We start from the raw sequence: 21,506 nt of genomic DNA on the forward strand, positions 1-21,506 counted from the left end.
TAGATCAAGATCCACGTTCAGGACATGTGACTCCCTTTTCTGGAACAGCCACAGTGCGCTCTACAAAGCTAGATCAGGACTGTCCTATTTTGCCTTCTGATCCCAAAGTCCTATGCTGGCTAATCCCCAAGTGAGAGTCAATTGTTTCATGTATCTGAAGGTGGTCTTGCTTGGATTCTAGAGCTCATCCCCAAATCTCACCAGATCCTAGTCTTGCTTGCCTGAAGAAAACATTCATATGACCCAGAACAGTTTCCAGAGCAGAGTAAAGTTGGATCATCATAACAGAAAAGCAACTCGCTGTTTTGGATATTCAGTTTTGAGTGCGTTAACATCTTTCTGAATCATCCTGGCCACTTCAGCCATAGAGCAGTTGTTCCAAAGCCCAAGACTTACTGGGGCTTGCATTTGGAGAACACAGAATAGTCTGCTACTTTCTTTCCTGTATTCTCTTGTTTAGTTATTCTTTATTAATTTTTTAATTCTTATTTTGTTCTTCCCTTGTAATTACATTTACTTCTATAGATTCTCTGAGGGGTTTGCTTATAGTCTATGACACAACTGTTATAGACTGTGCCTATATGCTGCTGCTTACATAGAAAACATACCACGTTTTCCTCTAAATGTGTTGCAATTATGGTGATAGTTCTACAGCACTAATCTAATGCATGCTATATATTTATGTGCACTCCCTAAGCAACTTCAAATCAACTTGATTTAAATGTTAGACCGTAAGTAGTTTAGTTGCTGTGTTATTTTGCTAGCTATGCCGACTTGTACTTGCTAGGAGATACATGAATAGCTGTGGAGTTTTGTCTACCTTTTTTCTTTTTTAATTGTCTTTTTAGATAGGCACATTTTGTACGTTCAGTAGTATCACTTGTCTTATTGGGCTTTGGAGGTCTGAGCATCTATATTCACATACAGAGTTGTATATCTTGGACAAAAAGGTGGAGGTGAAGCAAAATGGTTTAGAGGGAACGGGGAAAAATAGTAACTCTACTCTTAAATTCTCTAGTTATTTTTAATATTCTTTAATCTTGTTGGTTTCACTGTCATGTTTGAAATGCCAACTGTGTTTTAAAATGTTTATTTTCTAAGCACAGTAATTTGAGAGAATTTTTTTTTTTTCTGCAATTCTGTTATGTAGCATAGCTGGTTTTGCTTGAATGTCACTACAGCAGCTACGTGTTTAAATCTGCATTTGCAGATGGCAGCCAGCAGCTGTGCATGACAAGTGCAGGTCCTTCTCTACTGCTTCCTATCTTAGACCTTTCTGATCTCATTTCTATGGAGATCATCTCAGTGGAGATAGTATAAGGGAATTTTTAAAAACTTTTAGAACTCTCTTTATTTTTACCATTCAGCTTGTTTCCATGGAAATAGGATCTAAAAGATTGTCAGTAGTGAACACTTGAAAGTGAGAATTCACTTGTAGATTTCATTAGATTATTCCCAGCTGAGAACTACAAATACTGATGACCGAAATAAGTAATAAACCATTTATAAAAATGACAAAATAGAAGAACCAATTTTGAAAATATACTATCGCTTTCTTTTTATCCTCATTGGATGCCATAAATATGGAAATGGTTACTTAACTGTTCTTAGGTACATGAGTTGCACGGACACACTTGTAACTTTCTCCAGACTGTTTTTTTAGGATAGCAGCAGTTCTATATAACGGTGTTTGTGTGTGATGGACTGTGTTTGTCCATCCGTTTTACTATTAGGGACCTGACCTGTTCCCAGTAGACATCTGTGGGCAATGAGGGATATACATCAGAAAATTACATTGCTACAGGTTCACGGCATTTTCAAATGCCAGCCTATGTTTTTGTGTAAGAAGTAGTTGACAGCTACGTTTCCAAAATTACCTAGCTCTCTGAAACCAATAGAGTAAACCACATCTCTGTAGCATGAACCTTACATATTTTGTTTGTTTATTTAGAAAGGAAATCTTTCTTCTGTTGCCAGATAAGTAATAAGACTTACTACAGTTGAGGACTTGCCTTTACAGATGTATTTTCTCATGAGGTAGTCAAATGCAGAATGGATGAAGTCAATAGATTTCACTCATCCTGTGTTCCTTTCAGGCACAACTTTTTCCTTCAGTTCTCTGCATGGAAAGCCAGTGCTTATCCCTACACGTCTTGCTCAGCAGCAAAAGATTTGTGTAGAATATTTTACCCAGGGACCCCACTGTGTACTTCGTGTTCAAATGTGTTGCATGCTAGGTCTGCCACAACTTCTCCTTATTCAGGAATGAGCGAAGATATACTGGTGAGGTATTTGTAAGTGCAGAACCCTTCATTTTTAGAGAATTATCCTTTGAGTAAAAAGATAAGGAGAAAGGGGAGGGAACTTTCTGGCTTAGGATACAAATGTGGCAAAATCTGTAAGGGCAGATGGTCTCTTCCATTCCTTAAACTGCTGAGTAAGGGAGTGGGCCTAAGTAACCAGTGCCCCTACCTTTTCCTTTAAATGAAGTAAAATATCAATAAAAAGAATCTTGAGCTGTACAAGAAGCTAAAACTGCCATCCTAGATTACCAAACTGCTGCTGGGATCAGTGCCTGAATAACTGTTATCTGAGATTAAGAACCTACTATTAATTCATCAATCAGTGTGACAACTTGTGGGAAAAGTGTCTTTCACTGCATGTGAAGTTATCTAGATATCAGCTCATTATGAAATAGGCATTTTCAACTGCTTGATATAACTACCCCTACGAATTGGAAAAGCATCTAACAAGTTTGACATACGAATAGAATATTGTAATGAATTCTTCAAGCGATAGGGCTCCGGCTAAACAGTGAGAATCTGCTTGGCCTTGCTGCTATGCAGATGGCACAATGGAGTTTGCCAGCATGGGAGATGAGAGCCTCAAATGACATGGTGGAGAAGAGCCTGCAGTGCAGGTCTTCACATGGGAGAAGACGCACCATTCCTGGCTCTGGTGCAGTGCAGTGACTGCTCTCTGCTGCCCATAGGCAGCACCCGGGACTGGCAGTCAAAGAGGAGCCGTATGGTTGACGTGAGAACTTGCAACTTTATGGTGCTGCCACGGAGGGCTGGGAGGTGACAACAGGATGAGCTGTCTTCTCAGTCTTTCCTGTTCTGCATTCCTCCTCTAAATCGAATATTGTTTATGGCTAGCGCTGGGCAAATCATGCCAATTGTCAATTTCACATCTCTCTTCTTTAAGCAGCACAATATGACTTCAATACAGGTTTGCTTAAGAGGCTGACCATGGTTTAAAGATAAGTCAAGATTCAGAATGTGTTGAAATAACTGGTGTCTTCTGAGAAGTTATGACTGCTTCCATCAGGCTGAAAGTGGCCCACTGGGATTACTTTTCTGTAGCGTGGTATCACTGAGATGTTTTCTTATCAGACAGTAATGTGTTTAAAAATAACTCAAAATATGTAAAATGCAGTCTCTCTTTTTGTAATGTTCATACAGCCTTTGACGATACAACCTGCTGAATTGTAATAAATGGTTCTTGCTGATTTTGTAGATCTGTAGTGTTTGGTTTAAAATAAGAAAAACAAAAAGTGGGGAACACTGAAAACAGATTTCAGTATTATATATAGCTAGTAGAAGATTTGCATTAGATTATTGGCTCTTTATAGTATTCTCTGTACAGCTGTCAAATATTAGTGAAGTTCTAAAATGAAACAGAAAGGTTGTAACGTAGCTTGTAGAGATATGGAAACAGCTGAGATTTTTTATCTAACTAAAGTCTCAGTGTGGTTTGTAGCCTAATCTCATATTTTGTACTTGAATGTGACAAGTAATCGTAAAATCTTCTCTCTGCGAATCTTCAAATTCCATGTTCTTCTATTTTAGTGACATTTACTCCTCCTTTACGCCACATGTGAAAGTAAAATGTAACCTCTTATCCATGCTGCTGTTGATTACAATGTTAAAATAGACTTTTGAAGTCTCTCCTCCAAACAGTGTTTTTTGACATTTCTTCGTAAGTCCTGGAACTCCGGTTGTAAGAATTAACTTTATGCTGCTGCTGCTTCCATCAACATTATCAGAGGTTTTCCTTGTTTGAAAGGAACATAATAAAAAAGTTTTGAAAGTATAGCAGTCCTCTGGAGCACCAACAGGCTCAGGCTTCCTTCAAACCGAACTGTTGGCTTGCCTAAACCAGACAGGTTCTGCCAGCTTTTGTGTGTGTCAGGTTAGGTATTCTGGGAGGAGCTACTGCATTCTCATGCAAACATCACCAACGATATGCTTCTGTTCATCTGTTTGTAAGGTTTAGGTGAAGAATAGTTTTGCACAACTAAAATATTTATAAATACTTTCTGTTTAATTAATTTCATTTTAATTAATTCTGTTTAATTAAGCAGCTATAATATGAAACACACCCAGGAGAAAACTAGTGTATATTTGATAAATTGTTTGGCTTTTTGTTGTCTGCACTGAAATTAACTATTGTTAACTATTGTTTAATATTTCCTGGCTGTTTTTATCAGAAGAAAAATGCAACAGTTATGTAGAATTAAAAATAGATTTTATTTCACACAGGAAGAATGTGTCCTTGTCAGAGACTATTACAGACTGAGTTCTTTCAGACTTTTCAGTAAATTACATTGACATTTTGGGGTGGTAGAATTCACCTCATTTGCACTCAGTATCTGGGACTAGTAATTAAAAGCGCATGCCAACAAGCTCACAGCTGTATTTATAAGCACACTTCAGACAGTATGTCTCACTGCCATGGCTAGGTTGAAATGTTAGATGTTAACCTTTTTTAAATATATTTTTGTATGTATGATGAAAAGACTGCTACATCTGTTAAACATTTCTGCAAATTCCTTTAAAATGTTCTTCTTGCCCAGTGCATAAATACTTATAAACTGAGAGTTGTCAGCAGGCTATCTGGGAGCGCAATGGAAAGGCACCGGCATGAAGAATGCAAGGTCTGCTTTGAATGAACGAAAGTGCTGTCCGTGTTTGATCAATCCATCTTTTTTCATTCTTTTAAAACAGTTATTGAAGTGCTGAGCCTTTACTTTTCTACAGAAGTAATAGATTTATATTATTAACTACAGGGTTAACAGCTAACTTTGGGGCTTTAATTTCTAAGTTCAAATCAAGATACTGATTCAAAGTGAATATATAAATATTTCTGAAGAGAATCTTATGGTAAGGTGAGGTTATGTTGGATTTCGTTTTTTCTTAATCTTTTTTAAAGGCAATAGTATGTTGAAGTTGTTTTGCTTTAAGCTAGTTTACTCTGGTTCTGAAGACTGCTCTGTATTTTAAAAAATACATTGTCATCCCACCTACTACTCTCTTAGTCTGGGTTTGGTGTGGTGGGTGGTTGGGTTTTTTTTTGGTTACTTGGGGTTTTTTTGTTTTGTGTGTGTTTTTTGGTGGTGTGGAGGGGTTTCTGTTTTGGTTTTATTTGTTGTTGGTTTTGGGGATTTCTTTTTTTTTTTTTTTTTGAGATGTCTCTGGAGTGTATAGTACATCCTCCTTTTAATGTGGTTTGATACACAAATAAATGCCGAAAGCCTGCAAACTTCTGTTTGGTTTTTTTTTTTTTTCCTCAATCTATATTGTGGTTATATTTGTGTATAACACAAACTTATGTAATAATGCTTAAACTTATAGTATGTGTTGTATGTGTGAAGAAAAGGGTGATATGTCCTTGGCTGATGTAACAGATATGGTAGGCAAAATGAGGATCGGTGGCTGAGATACTTATCATCTTTGTTTTTAAAGAACCTCTTCAGGTGACGTTTTAAGGCTTGGAGCTGTGGATTTACATTAATTTTTTTTTTATTAAAAAATAATTAAAATTATTTTATTTAATTCTTTGTGGCTGTGGGATTTGAATCAATTCAAGCTGTGTGGGTTCATGCTTGGCAAAAGGGAAGAAGCCTAGCCCACCAGAGCATGAAAGTCCCCTTTTCCTTTCCCAGAGCCAAGATCTACTTGGGGTATTATATTGCTTGCTAAAGGGTAGACTTTAATCATACTTCAAACCAATTTGGAGACAACAGCACAAGAAGCTCTGCATTAGCTAGTCCTTCATCATACAGTTTTGACCAAGTCTGAATTTGTTCCAGTCTTGCCATGAATGCTGAAGTAGCAGCTTTGCCCTTTCTGAATGTGTACAAGTCATAGATTCCAAAAGCCCTTGGCCTTATAACAATCTCTTAAGAGCCAGCAGATTGTTTGCCAAGTATTTGCCACTGTCTGGCTATCATATAAGAAGTATGTTTTGTGATTCTTCGGACAGGACCTTCAGGCACGGTTATCATTTTTGCTGTGATAGGGGGAATCCTTCACTTACCCTGTTTTTCTGCATAGCTCCCAGGTGGACACTGTAGTGACTAGGAATCCCAATCCTCTGATCACATCTGGCAGCACTTAGAATGCCTTTTTCCACATGAATTCCAGCCACTGTTTAAAATAGAAGTTTTGAGGCTAATGGAGTCACAGGTTGTGAGGTTTTGGTTTGGTTTTGTGTTTGGTTTTTTTTTTTTGTTTGGTTGTTTGTTTTGTTTTCTCCCCTGCTGCTTCCACCATGATGGATCAGTTCACTGCTAAAGAAGGTGGTGTACTTTCCTCCCCTGGACCCATCTTGCTTTTTATGTTTATTTTGTGTTTTGTTTTATATAAAGATTGCATGAAAGGTCTCGGAGATGCACATGTTCCCTCACTTCCATATTGTGACACTATTTGTTCTTAAAACATCAAGTAAAGCCAGCTAGTTTTCTACATGTTCTTCTGGGCCTTAGGAATCATCTGATGTCTGGAAGTTTTTCTGAAAATCAGGACCTAACTCTGAAGTGATATTTTCCTCTTTCACGGAAAAAGATTAACAGATAAAGTCTTTCTTTCCACACTTCTATGTGGTGATATATATCTTTTTATTGTTTAAAAATGGTAAACTGAACTTGTATTTCCTACATTTTCTCAGTCTGTTAGGCCACAGGCCAACGATACCTTCTTTGTAGTACTGAAATCAGTAGGTGCTATGAATATTTAGCTGCTCAAATACTCAAAATGCCTCTTTAAGAGTGTAACGTGAATTTTAAAATTACTGATACTGTGTGTATTAGAGCAGAAAAATTATGTGGGGTTGATGTGTCATGGGGCTAACAGAATTTGAATTTGTTTGAGCAATGATATCTAAGGTCCATATCTTGGTTTTGTACTCAGAATTGCATATTGTGCATAAATTGAACATGTTTTGCATTGTTATGTGTGTACACCTGTACATAATATCAAATTTTAAAATGACATACAGTGAATTTAACCAAAGTAACTGCAAAATATGAGGAAGTTGGTAAGAGTGGAAAATAATCCATAAACTTTTCAACTTCTGCTTTCTCAATTTTAAGCTTATGCTTCTTTTCTACAAGCAAATAATTTTAACTAAATAATCTATTGCAAGCATGCTGAACCATGAACAATGTGTATGTTGATGTTTCATAGCATTAAAACAATGTAATCTGGCATTTTTGAGTGATATTTATGAACAGGTTTTTGGTTTATTTGATATGTCAGTTTACCTCTAGAATGCAGTAAGACAACAATACATCTAAAAGCGATGCTAAAACTTCTGGTGGGACACAATATTTTTGAATACAGCACTATACTAGTGGAAAGTTGACTCAATTGTATGAAGCTATTTTAGGGATGTTGGTAGTCCTTGAGTGGCAGATTATGTAATAAATAAGGCATTTCTAGCCTGAGCCTATTTTATGTAACATATAGATAATTTTTCAAAGATTCATGTTTTAGAGGCTTCTATGCAGGAATTTTCACCAGAATTTGAGAACATTTCAGCAAAGTTGATAATTCCTCCTTCACCTCTGACCTGAAAGAAAGAATTTATAAAGGCAACAATAGCATGATGCCTGTGACAGATTTTTCTTTTTTTTTTTTTTAAAGTGGAAATAAGTGTAATACAGACCCTATGAAGCAAGAAATGTAACATCTCTGTATATGCAGTTAAATGTTTCTAGGGCAATTGTGTAAACCAGGACAACCTACATCAAACACCTCAGACCCACCAAACCACAGTGGCTGCATCGCAGCTGCCAACTACTGCGAGTACCTGGCCAGTGCCATGTGCCTGAGCTGTGGGAATTGCCTGGAGGACTGCCAGAGGGCCAGCCCTCTGGCACACCAAACAGGACTCTTCTAGCACCTTTTTGGAGGCATAGATGATTGAATGACATGCCCAGGAATGTTCTCCGACTCACTAAATTTGCTAATATAAACATGGCAAATATTTCCCTCTTCTGAGTGAGCCACATATTGATTTTTTTCTAAATGTTTCTATTAATAAAAATTTGTTGCAGAGTTTCTGAAATAAAACTTGTTGTACCATTCTGTAGTTGGTATCTCCTTCTAACTACTGTCTTTCCACTAAAATTTAAGTAAATAATTAGTCTTAGTTAAGCCATAGGTGCATATACATGGGGCATGTGTGTGTATGTGTATACATGGGCTCTACGTATATGCATATGCATAATACATATTTTTCTTACTTTTCAAACAATTTTACTTTCTTTTCAGTGGGATGCCATAACTGAAATGGATGAACACAATCGTCCCATTCATACTTACCAGGTATGTAATGTGATGGAACCAAACCAAAACAACTGGCTTCGAACAAACTGGATCTCCCGTGATGCTGCACAGAAGATTTATGTGGAAATGAAGTTTACCCTGAGGGACTGCAACAGTATTCCATGGGTCCTGGGAACCTGCAAGGAAACTTTCAATCTCTACTACATGGAATCAGATGAGTCTCATGGAGTAAAGTTCAAGCCAAACCAGTACACTAAAATTGATACTATTGCAGCTGATGAGAGCTTTACCCAGATGGACTTGGGTGACCGCATTCTTAAACTCAACACAGAAGTTCGTGAGGTTGGGCCAATAAACAAGAAAGGATTTTATCTTGCTTTTCAGGACATTGGAGCATGCATTGCTTTGGTCTCAGTCCGTGTTTATTACAAAAAGTGCCCTTTCACGGTCCGTAATTTGGCTATGTTTCCTGATACTATTCCAAGGGTTGATTCATCCTCTTTGGTGGAAGTACGGGGCTCCTGTGTGAAGAGCGCTGAGGAACGTGATACTCCAAAATTGTATTGTGGAGCAGATGGGGATTGGCTCGTGCCTCTAGGACGATGCATCTGTAGTGTAGGATATGAAGAAGTGGATGGCTCCTGCCATGGTAAGAAAACAGTGATTTATTACTTTTTATTATTTTTTTAATGATTTGAAGAAAAAAATCTTATGATGTAATATGCACAACAAATAGCTCATTGTATATTGGAAATATTGCATCATGTTTTCAAGGAATGCCTCTTGTCCAGAAATAAGCAAGGTTATATGAAGTCACAATATTGTGAATTTCAAAGAAAACATAGTTACTAAAGATGACCTTCAGTTTGTCTAACTGTAGGTGCCCACGATGTTACGTGTGTATAGATCAGTTAGACACCTTGACTCCTTCTGTAGTTATCGGAGATAAAAGCATGCTTTGGAGCTGGATTCCTCTACCTTGTTTTAGATATCTATCACAGGATAAGATGAGCAGTGACTGAAAAAAATCTTTTTATCGTCCACGTGCTTAAAAAGGGAATCTAGTCAATTAACTCTGACTCCATCTTTCCTGTAAGCACATAAAGACAGAGGAGACAACTCACCTGAAGAGATAATGTCCTTATCCATGCTTCTGTAAAACAAAGGGTTTTAAATGGCTCCATGAATAACATGCATGTTAATGTAGTAGAAAATCAGTAAGTATCAAGTTCAATTAGGATGTTTTAGGCCCTATTCAGAGTTAATGCAAAAGGTGAGAATCAAAAGTTCTCAAAACCATGATAAAATGGTTTCATCACAATATATGACTAACATGATATATCTAGTACTGTTTTTTCAGAGCCACAAATGTAGTATCACGGAATTTTCAGAGTTGGAAGGGACCTCTAGAGATCATCTAGTCCAACTCCCCTGCTAAAGCAGGATTGCCTAGAGCACATTACTCAGGACTGCATCCAGGTGGGTCTTGAAAATCTCCAGAGAAGGGGACCCTACAACCTCCCTGGGCAGCCTGTGCCAGTGCTCTGTCACCCTCACCATAAAGAAGTGTTTCCGTGTATTTGAACGGAACTTCCTATGTTCTAACTTGTGCGCATTACCCCTCATCCTGTCACTGGGAACCATTGAAAAGAGCCTGGCTCCATCCTCCTTCAGCCCACCCTTTAGATACTTGTATGCCATAATAAGGTCTCCCCTCAGCCTTCTCTTCTCCAGGCTAAAGAGTCCCATCTCTCTCAGGCTTTCCTCATAAGGGAGATGCTCCAATGCCTTAATCATCTTAGTTGCCCTTCGCTGGACTCACTCCAGCAGTTCCCTGTCCCTCTTGAACTGGCGAGCCCGAAACTGGACACAGTATTCCAGTTGTGGCCTCACCAGTGCAGAGTAGAGGGGGAGGATGACCTCCCTCGACCTACTGGCCACACTCTTCCCTATGCAGCCCAGGATTCCATTGGCCTTTTTGGCAACAAGGGCACATTGCTGGGTCATGGATAATTTACTGTCTACTAGGACCCTCAGATCCTTCTCCTCAGAACTACTTCCCAGCAGGTCCGCCCCTAACCTATATTGGTGCTTTACCTTCTTCCTCCCCAGGTGCAGGACCTTGCACTTGCTTTTGTTGAACCTCATTAGGTTCTTCTCTGCCCAGCTCTCCAGCCTGTCCAGGTCACGCTAGATGGCATCACGGTCCTCTGCGGTGTCAGCCACCCCACCCAGTTTGGTATCCTCAGCAAACTTGCAGAGGATACACTCTGTCCCCTCATCCAGGTCATTAATGAATATAATGAACAAAATTGGACCAAGTATTGACCCCTGGGGGACACCACTGGTTACAGGCCTCCAACTAGACTCTGTGCCGCTGATCACAACCCTCTGAGTTCTGTCCCGCAGCCAACTCTCAATCCACCTCGCTGTCACCTCATCTAGCCCATACTTCCTCAGCTTCCTAATGAGGATGTTATGGGAGACAGTGTCAAAAGCCTTGCTAAAGTCAAGGTAGATGACATCCACGACTCTCCCCTCATCTAGCCAACCAGTTATAACATCATAGAAAGCTATCAGATTGGTCAAGCATGATTTACCCTTGGTAAATCCATGTTGACCACTTCCAATAACCTCCTGTTCCTCAACGTGTTTGGAGATGACATCCAGAATGAGTCGCTCCATTACCTTCCTAGGGACAGAGGTGAGACTAAGTGGTCTGTAGTTCCCTGGGACCTCCTTGCCTTTTTTGAAGATCGGAGTGATGTCAGCCTTAAGTAAGACAGATTACAGACAGTGTAGTAAGACAGATTGTTTGTGAAGCAGGTGTCAGTACATCAGTTAGTTGCTGAATGTTGTTTGCTGCGTTCTTGCATCTTAAGAATTGGCTCTCTGAGGATAGCTGTGCTTGGTGTTTTCAAGAATTTTGAAGAGACCGCACTCTGTGCTGGTATGTATAGAACAACAGAGCATTGCACCTTGTCACTATGACAGCAAATTAAGGATGTTTCAAATCAAGGTTTCAACTTGGAGATGACTACAAAGGGAACTGTATTTTCTTCCCTTATTAGCCCCATACTCACTTTCATAGGCAGGACAGTGAACACTTGCAGGAGGAAAAAGCATGTCTTCTGCACAGTCCAATTGTTGTTGTGGTTCATTAGCCCTCTCTCTGCCACTCTTGAAAGAGTGGTTGCATTTGTCAAACTTTGTGATAACTGGATTTCACGCACAAATGGAAAAAATCAGATTACTTAAATTTTTGTGCTGTTTAGAACATGAATACATTGCTAAAACGTTGTAAATGCTGTGGTATACTTAGGTAGAGCCTGGGACTCTGAGCCTTTGTGAATTCAATTTGAGACTACTATCCATGCAGAATGTGCACACTGAGACTCTTATTTTCCACCTGCCAGGACTGCTGGATAGGTTGCACTTCCTTAATCATAAAAGGCGTGTATCTTTTCATATTGCACAGTTTCTTAGTATTTAGTTGTTTTGTTAGCTTCAGAAAGAGTTACTAAAGGATATGTGTACTTTGTATGTTCTTTTCTACTCTACGTAATAGTTTCACAATGACTTGAGAATGAGGTACTTTTTCTGTAGGTAATGATTGTAAAGAAAGCCTCAGTAGCCACTGAAATAGCAGTCGGCTTTGGTTCAACATTTGCTTTGTAGCAAAAAGGAAGAGAAAGGGTCCATATCCATAAATTAGACAAGTGACATCACTGTTGCACAAATATTTTGTTTAAGAGCTCCTCAGATTTGATGGTGTTAGGCAAGCTGCACAGCAACCTTGGATAATATAGAGCATTAGAAGCAAACTATGCATTGTAATCAGAAAATGAAATTCACTTTCTTGTCTGATCTTGTTGGCATTAATTATCAAAATATACTCATTGCAAAGATATGGTTTTTGACACTGCTGTTACTGGAAGCAAGTATAATTTTCTACATAAGGTCAAAAGGTTTCTCTCTTAATGGGATAAGTTTTTTCTTCAAGACATTAACGCTCAATGAATTTCTGTCCATTATGAGAGTGAGTCATACTGTAGAACTGTGCATGAGCAATATAACCAGCAACAAAATCCCACACGAAATGTCAGGAAACTCTTCTGCTGTGCATTGACTGCACTCATTTATTCCGTTGGCAGCCCGGTCTGCTGCTGAACAGGTACTCCTTAAATGAAATGGAGTACCCAAAGCCATGAGTGTTTGCATATTCTTATCTATTTGCCCTGAGAGTAATGAATTGCTATTTTAGAAAATGATGATCTAATAGAGCTTCCATATGTGTCTTGATACAATTTTCACAGGTGTCTGATGTTGTCCGTTTAGTCATCTTCGGTGTAATTTAATATTAGTACTACTCTTTCTGACACTTTTTCAAAATATGTTTGTCTTGCATTCCTTCATGAATGTCATGCCTAAGGCAGGCCCAAATGTGTAAGATACTTTCAGAACTGAAGAGCAACAATTTAGTTTCTCTAGCGCCCACTCTGCAGTCCTGCGTTGGAAGGGTTACTGTTAGGGTGGCCATGTTTCCCTTTGTGCCAAAGCTGCTGGTGGGAATGCATTTTTACAATGTGACTGTTTTGAACATTATGAACTGAACTGAAATCACTACCTATGTTGGTAGCAATCTTTGACAGCCATAATGTCCTGTTTTGAGACTGCTTTTTGGCTGAGATGTGAATCAGAAATTCAGAGTTTAAAAGATTTGTCACTTGTCAATACATCCTGAACCAACTCCGTCATACCCATTAAATCATGAAGTACCTGAATATTACTAAGTTTCTAAGGGAAAATTTGTAAAACTTACATTTAGCTTGTTTTCACAGAAGCGGGGGGTTGTGGGGGCTGGTAGGTAAGGGCAGAAGAGAAGCCACTACATCTTAGTCTGCTAAGAAGACTTGAGATGTATTTAATACAACCTTTGTGTTTTCTAGGTCCCTCCCCCAAATCCCAACCTAAAACCCTTTTGTCCTTCCCATTCCACCACTGGAGTTACAAATCTGAGTCTTGGAAGTATTTGATGCCGTTCTGTCAGTGTTTCTCATAGATATACTCTGTGATATACTCAAAACTGATAACTGTTTATTCTACATGAAAACAACTTCAAAAATAATAATTTTGTATTTTGAAATCTGTTCTGGCAAGTAATTGGGTGGTGGGTAATACTTGCTAATACTTAGATATTTTTTCCTACTTGCAAATGGCATCAAACTTTAAATTATACACCAGCACATGGCTCGGTGGGGAATAATAAGCCATATTTGCCATGAAGAGCTTATCTGTCACAGAATTAAAAAAGTAGATTTGTGTTTTGATATTTGTGGAGATATACACTCTGTATTCCAAAAAAATACTAAATGGCATAAGGAATGATATTCTGCCTTTGTCATTGCTCATGGTTTCATAAAGCAGCATGAATGGGAATAAAAAAAGTCTTTGATCAGTTTTACCACTGCTGTTAAAATCATATGGAAGCAAGTAAAGTAGGTTTTGGCAGTTGAAAATAACTGAACTGGCAACATTTCAGTTGTTATTTCAGCGTATACTGGCTTTATACGTATCTCTCTTTGTATTAGTATTCCCTATCTATTGTATTTGCTTCTGAAAGCATCATTTCAGAGTAAAAGTGTTTGAAAAGAATTCACAACTGGATTAAAATATCCATACTTACTAAATGTGTGCCCCAATGTGTCTGGAACAGTTCAGAAATGCATTGATAGAGAATTTTTCGTTAATTTGGGAACTGTCTTCCTTTACTGAAGTCAGTGGGGAAAAGTCACATTGATTGCAAGAGGTTCACAGTTACAGGTCACATACACTTCTTAATGGCATAACCTGAAAAAATACCGTCTTCTCTGATTGTGTAAACAATCTATTGCTCTTTGATTTTAATCTACTTTCAAGATTATTTTTTCCTCAAAATCCTGAAATAGCAGCAGCATTCACATATTCTTCTGTTTCTTTAAGCATTAATAAATGAGTTAGTACCAATAATTTGGCAATGCTAATCATAAAGAACTCTAATAAGAAGTGCTTGCTTTGCTAAATCATTGGTACCAGCCCCATTCACAAGTCATAGAGTTGAAGGAGGAGATGCTGTACAGGATTCTAACAAACATCAATTAAAAGCAGCAAGTTCAATGTCATATCTTCTCGACATGTCAGTCCAAGACAAGAGTTGTGCTAAATTTAACAAGTGTATAATATATACTGGCCATATCAGGGCTTTGGGTATTTGTTTTTTTTTTAATACAGAAGGAAACAATAATGACAAGGAACACTATATAAACTTAATTGCAACAGTTCCATTCTTTTTAGGTATAATAGAGTAGTAACTGGGTGACTGTTAGCTGAAGTCCGATTCTTTAATGATTTACCAAAAATTTTCTGAATTACTTAAGGTTAGCAATTGTAGAGGAAAAAAAAACAATGATATATGGCAAATACTAATTGTTACAGTGATTGCAAAATTTATTTTGGAGTCTTAACCAATCAAATACAATGCAGAAGTGTATTTCAACTGCAAAAATTGATTGTTCTTGAATATTTCAGGAACACCCACTCCCCCCAAAGATGCTTTGTGGTATGGTTCAAGAGTTTTTTAAAATGTAAAACAACAGGCATTTGACAGACTCACATGGTTTATTTTAATTAAAACTATTACAATTAGAAGTGGGAATGTAAAGTTCAAATTCTTTGAACTTGAGTTGACTGAACAACACTTCCTAGGGATACTAATGTCTGAACACATTTGTTTAATTGAACAGACACTTCTTTCTGTTATTCATAACTTGAATTTGTTGTAATGTTTTGGTGTTAGGATTTCTACCTTGGCAGCCTGTCTTCAGCCATTTCACCTGATGCAATTTGAAAATATTTTCTTTTTGCAAATATGAACTAACCCTGTCCTCATGTACGTACCTGTATCTTGTCTTTGTTACTGGGAAACCAAGGAGTTAATTTTACAGTCATGCTTTAGTTATCTGTCTGCTGGCATGAAAACAGGAAAAGGAAAAATGTACATTAGAACAGCAAGTTTCCTGATAGTTACAGAGATACAGTATTGTGCAAGGTTGCTTTTGTTTTTCCTCCCAGGTAGTTATTTACTCATGAGATGCACACTTCTTCACCAACCTGTAGGTACTGAAGAAAGAACTGAAAAGGAAAAGCGTAGAAAGATTTTGACTACCAAAAAAGTGGCAAAATTAAGTTTAAATTTCAGCTTGGAAGACTGCAAATTATCTTTTCTAGAGAAAAACTCTCCATCACAAAGTCCTTCCTGCAGCAGAGCTGGGAGTAGATGTCTTCTACTGGAGTAGTTCCTATGACAAAGGGTGCAATTCCCTGCCAGCTCTATTGGATAGCCAGAGATGGGAATTTGTCAGAGGGGCTGAATGAGTTGGAGGACTGAGAACAACCACTGACTGTTCTTTCTCTGTTGTGAAATGGGACAGGTGCAGAAGTTCCTGGGACTTCCTGCAGCTATGTGGCTGCATTAGCTGATATGATCTGTCTCCTAGACCGCAGCAAGTGATTTTCTTGCAGACAGAACTTGCTTCAACACCCTTAAGTACCTTTTTCCTTTCAAAACATAGACAAGTAGGAAAAACGAAAATACAAACTTAGAACTTTAAATAAAAAATCAATTCTAATTGAAGCCTCATTTTCCTGAAATTGAAGCCTTTCAGTTTCCTCCTTTCAACTGAAACCTCGTAGTGAGCCTGCCTCAAAGATAGTCATTGCAGTGTGCGCATGCAGCAAGGTTGCGCAGAAAGCCAGTGTCAATTTGTGAAGGAGCAGGAGGGGAGGTAGGTGGGACCATGCATAGAGGTAACAGCAGAGGTGACATGAAGGGTAATAAGAATGGTCTGGCATGGAGATAAACTCATCAGTATCAACTTCATGTTCATTCTTCGTTATCCTTTGTTTCCTGTGCACCACTACACGGTGTGGTTTGTTTAGCAGTCATCCCTTGACAACATCCCACAGAGCAGGGAGGGTAGGAAGGCTACAAAATTCACTGCAATCTTCTCCATTCTTGGGTGTCAGAGAGGGCAGCTGTGTATCCAGGCTTTTCTGCACTGGTCTCTGGAGAGAATTTAGATGTCTCTGTTGTTTTTTAAATAATATCTGTGACTTATTGTGCAAGTCCAAGAATTATTGAATAGTTATTTTTTTAAAAAAAAAAGTAAACAACTGTCTCATTTATTGGAATTTATAGCAAACTCCTAAATATTCAAGTGCTCTGGAAGGGGTTCACACTTTTTTACTGCTCTTCAGAAATGATGGTTTATTTTACATAATTTATGTGAGTTGGAGGAGCTTTAGATTTCAGTGTTTTCAATGGAAGTACTTTTCCATTGAAAAACCTACTCTTTAGCCTATGTAAGGCTACACAACATCTGTGAACACTCACTGCATATTTTGGCTTGAATTCTGAATACGAACAAAATGGCATTGAGGTTTGACATTTCCAAATTCAGTGTTTAGACTGAACAACTAAATAAGAGGTTTTTAGTGCAATCCAAGAACATGCATGAAAAAATTAGGAATTGTGGATAATCCAAACTCTGTAGGTAACTGTATAGAAAAACAATTGATAATGACTTGTTCAAAGCTTCTGAATATAATTAATCACAGATAACTGCTAATATACTGCAGAAATTGGACTTGATCTGAATTCAAGAACTGCATATATTAGAAAAAAGAGTATATATTTATGGTAACTAAAATTTTAAGTTATTATCTGCTGGGAGGGGGACATTACCAACATTACTGGTAGTACTTTTGTGCTTGTACATACTGTTTTTAATTCCTAAATGCCAGGTCACGTGGCAAGCTATTTCATACTGTATCTCTTCTGCTGTACTGTTTGCACCTGCATGTAAAGAACCCTTTTGTCCTTAAGGCTTGTAATTAGTGTGGATTAAAAATAAAATTGTTGCCTAGCCTGAGGAAAAGGATGTGTGGTGGACCACATCAAATGAATGTTGTATTATTTACTATCAGGAAGATTAATTTCTAGCAAGTTGGACCAGTCTAAAGAGATCTTTATTGGTTGTATTAAATCACTGTGCCTTTTCCTCAATGTTTTTAGGTTAGTTTGATGACTTTTATATTTCTAGGATTCTTTTAAATTATACGTTTATGTCCTTTCTTATGCTTTGGGTACTAGGCTAGCTCCTGCAAAGCTCTCAAAGATGTGCAGAGTTGCTGTGTGGTTTTGGTTCTTTTTAATTATAGCATTATGAGATCTTCTTTTCAGTGTCTTAAAACTGAGGAGATCTCTTAAGTTTGTTACTGAAATGAGTGGTATTTTTACTGCAGCAAAATATTAGGAATTAAATAAGTACCTAAGGGCACCTGTTTTCAATGACTGCCTGGGTTAGCAGCCAGAAAAGTCTCAATGCCATATAAATTCAAGTTGTAGCTCAGATCCAACCCTTTTTGCTTAATCTACAGACATCTGCACATTTGTTCAGTCAGACAAACGGTAACACAACAAATTTGATAAAACAGCTGGAAAGGGGGGCTGCTTCACAAGTGAGGGTTTAAAAAACAAGTTTGATTTTATTTAGCAAGGAAGCTACGCTGATACTAAATGAACCCAAGTTGTACATTCTTGTCACATCATACTGATTTATCTTGCATTACTTTAAGCAAATAAAGAACCTTACAATAGCCACCATAACCTATTTAACTGTAAAAATTCAAATTAAAGCTTTGATTTTTCTAACTGCAGCTGAATAAAATATGTATATAAAGGAAATATGTATATAAAGGAAACTTACTATTTGCGAACTAATCCTAGGAAATTACTATTTTTCACTTTGATTTCGAAGTGTGCCTTGAAGAAGTATTTGGTGTGAAACCTACTTTGATGATGGAACAAGGAAGCCAGCTTAGGTTAAATAACAAGTCTCAAACTGAAAAACTGTCACTATTTTCTATTTGTACACATAGATGTGAGGTTACAGAAGCAAACACATGCTGATTATTCAGATATGTCTTGCCTCAGGTTTTGTGTTAGTGTATACTGTTGGATATTGATCCTACCAGCTATCTGTGATAAACAGTAGACAAAAATTGTCAAAGGGACTGCAGTGATTGATTTTGCTGGTAGTGTGTATGACTCAGTAATATAGCTGCATGATTTGATATTAGCATTAGCCCATAGTAAGTTACAGTTATTTGTTCTTTCTCTGCTGAAAGAAGGACAGTCCAGTAATAATCACATGCAAAACTTTTAATACTACAGGAAACAAATTGGTTTAAGTTTTACAAAATGCACATACAAATACAAATATATTTGTATCTCTATTCAACTATATATAGAATTAACGCACATTTGAAAATGTCTGCACATTTTCAAATGTGCAGGGATCTGCTTGATGGAGTACAGTGGGATAAAGCCCTGGAAGGAAGAGGGGCCCAAGAAAGCTGGCTAATATTCAAGGCCCATCTCCACCAAGCTCAGGAACAATGCATCCTGACAAAGAGGAAGTCAGGCTAAAACACCAGGAGGCCTGTGTGGATGAACAAGGACCTCTTGGACAATCTCAAACACAAAAAGGAAGCCAACAGAGGGTAGAAGCAAGGACAGGTAGCCTGGGGGGAATACAGAGAAATTGTCCAAGCAGCCAGGGTTCGGGTTAGGAAAGCTAAAACCCAGGTAGAGGTAAATCTGGCCAGGGGCATCAGGGGCAACAAGAAAGGCTACTATAGATATATCGGTGACAAAAGGAAGACTAGGGAAAATGTGAGCCCTCCCCGGACGGGAACAGGAGACCTGGTTGTTCAGGATATGGAGAAGGCTGGGGTACTCACTGACTTTTATGTCTCAGTCTTCACTGTTAAGGGCTCTAACCACACCGCCCAAGTCGCAGAAAGCAATGGCAGGGACTGGGAGAATGAGTAGCCGCCCACTGTAGGAGAACCATCTGAGGAACCTGAAGGTGCACAAGTCCATGGGACCTGATGAGATCCATCTGCATATTGTAAGGGAACTGGCAGATGAAGCTGCTAAGCCACTATCCATCATATTTGAGAAGGCGTGGCGGTCCAGTGAAGTTCCCATTGATCGGAATAGGGAAAACATAACCCCTATTTTCAAAAAGGGTAAAAAAGAAGACCTGGGGAACTACAAGCAAGTCAGTTTCACCTCTGTGCCCAGCAAGATCATGGAGCAGATCCTCCTGGAAACTCTGCTAAGGCACATGGAAAATAAGGAGGTGATTGGTAACAGCCAGCATGGCTTCACTAAGGGGAAATCGTGCCTGACAAATATGGTGGCCGTCTATGACGGGGTTACACCATTGGTGGATCAGGGGAGAGCAACAGGTGTCATCCAATTGGACTTGTGGAACAACATCAAATGTTTTGCATATGACATCCTTGTCTCTAAATTGGAGAGACATGGATTTGATGGAAGGACCGCTCAGTGGATAAGGAACTGGCTGGACAGTCGCGCTCAAAGAGTCATGGTCAACAGCTCAAAGTCCAAGTGGCGAGCAGTGACAACTGGTGTTCCTCGGGGGTCAGTACTGGAACCAGCACTATTTAACATCTTTGTTGGTGACATGGATGTTGGGATGGAGTGCACCCTCAGTAAGTTTGCTGACGACACCAAGCTGTGTGGCATGGTTGACGCACTGGAGGGAAGGGATGTCATCCAGAAGGACCTGGACAGGCTTAAGCAGTCGGTCTGTGCAATCCTCATGAAGTTCAACAAGGCCAAGTGCAAGGTCCGCATGTGGGTGAGGGCAATCCCAAGCACAAATACAGGCTGGGCAGAGAATGGATTGAGAGCAGCCCTGAGGAGAAGGACTTGGGGGTGTTGGTTGATGAGAAGCTCAATGTGAGCCAGCCCAGAAAGCCAACCGTGTCCTGGGCTACATCAAAAGAAGCATGGCCAGCAGGTCAGGGGAGGTGATTCTGCCCCTCTACTCTGCTCTCGTGAGACCCCACCTGGAATATTGCATCCAGCTCTGGAGCCCCCAACACAGGAAAGACATGGGCCTGTTGGAGCAGCTCCAGATGAGGGTCCCAAAGATGATCAGAGGGCCGGAGCAGCTCTCCTCTTCAAACAGGCTGAGCAAGTTGGGGTTCTTCAGCCTGGAGAAGAGAAGGCTCTGGGGGACCTTATTGTGGCCTTCCAGTACCTAAAGGGGGCCTACAGGAGACCTGGGGAAGGGCTTTTTACAAAGGCACATAGTGTTAGGATGAGAGGGGAATGGCATTAAACTGGAAGAGGGTAGATTTAAACTAGATATTAGGAAATAATTTTTCACTGTGAGGGTGGTGAGATACTGGAACAGGTTGCCCAGGGAAGTTGTGGAATCTCCATACCTGGAAATATTGAGGGACAGGTTGGATGGGGCTTCTAGTAGAAGATGCCCCTGCCCCTGGCAGGGGGGTTTGGAACTAGATGATCTTTAAGGTCCCTTCCAAACTAAACCATTTTATGATTCTAAAATTGTTGTTTGATTTATTACTATTTTCTAACTTGCTGTGGAGATTTCTTGGCTACTTTGTTATCTCTCTTCTCCCCCCCCCCCCCCCCATTGGGTGTATGCAGTGAGGTTGTGGTAGTGCGGGGGGGCTGCAAGAAGCTTCCCCTGTGTCCGACAGAGCCACTGGCCAAGGCTGAGCCAATCAGTGATGGTGGTAGTGCCTCTGTGACAGCATAGTTAAGAAGGGGGGGGGGGGGGAACCTGCTGCAAAACAGCAGCCAGAAGAGAGGATTCCGAATATGTGAGAGAAACAACTGTGTAGACACCAAGGTCGGTGAAGAAGGAGAGGGGGGGAGGAGGTGCTCCAGGTGCTGGAGCAAAGAGGATTCCACACTGGAGCAGGTTTGCTTGCAGAACTTGTGACCCCATTTGGGGACCCAAGCTGGAATAGTCTGTTCCTGAAGGA

The 21,506-nt window shown here is 39.3% G+C and overlaps 1 protein-coding gene across 2 annotated transcripts in view; it reads left to right on the forward strand.

Annotated features, from left to right (window-relative positions):
* EPHA6 (EPH receptor A6) overlaps positions 1–21,506 on the forward strand; it is a gene marked incomplete at both ends in the record, with an annotated part of 507,217 nt that overhangs the window by 128,371 nt on the left and 357,340 nt on the right. For both annotated transcript variants that reach the window (XM_082483352.1, XM_082483353.1), the window contains one exon: positions 8,559–9,222. In XM_082483352.1, coding sequence (XP_082339478.1) covers positions 8,559–9,222 — 664 coding nt within the window. The remainder of the gene's footprint in view (positions 1–8,558; positions 9,223–21,506) is intronic.

This window comes from Vanellus vanellus (genome assembly GCF_965231255.1).
Source record: "Vanellus vanellus genome assembly, chromosome: 1".
In the NCBI taxonomy this organism is placed as follows: Eukaryota; Metazoa; Chordata; class Aves; order Charadriiformes; family Charadriidae; genus Vanellus; species Vanellus vanellus.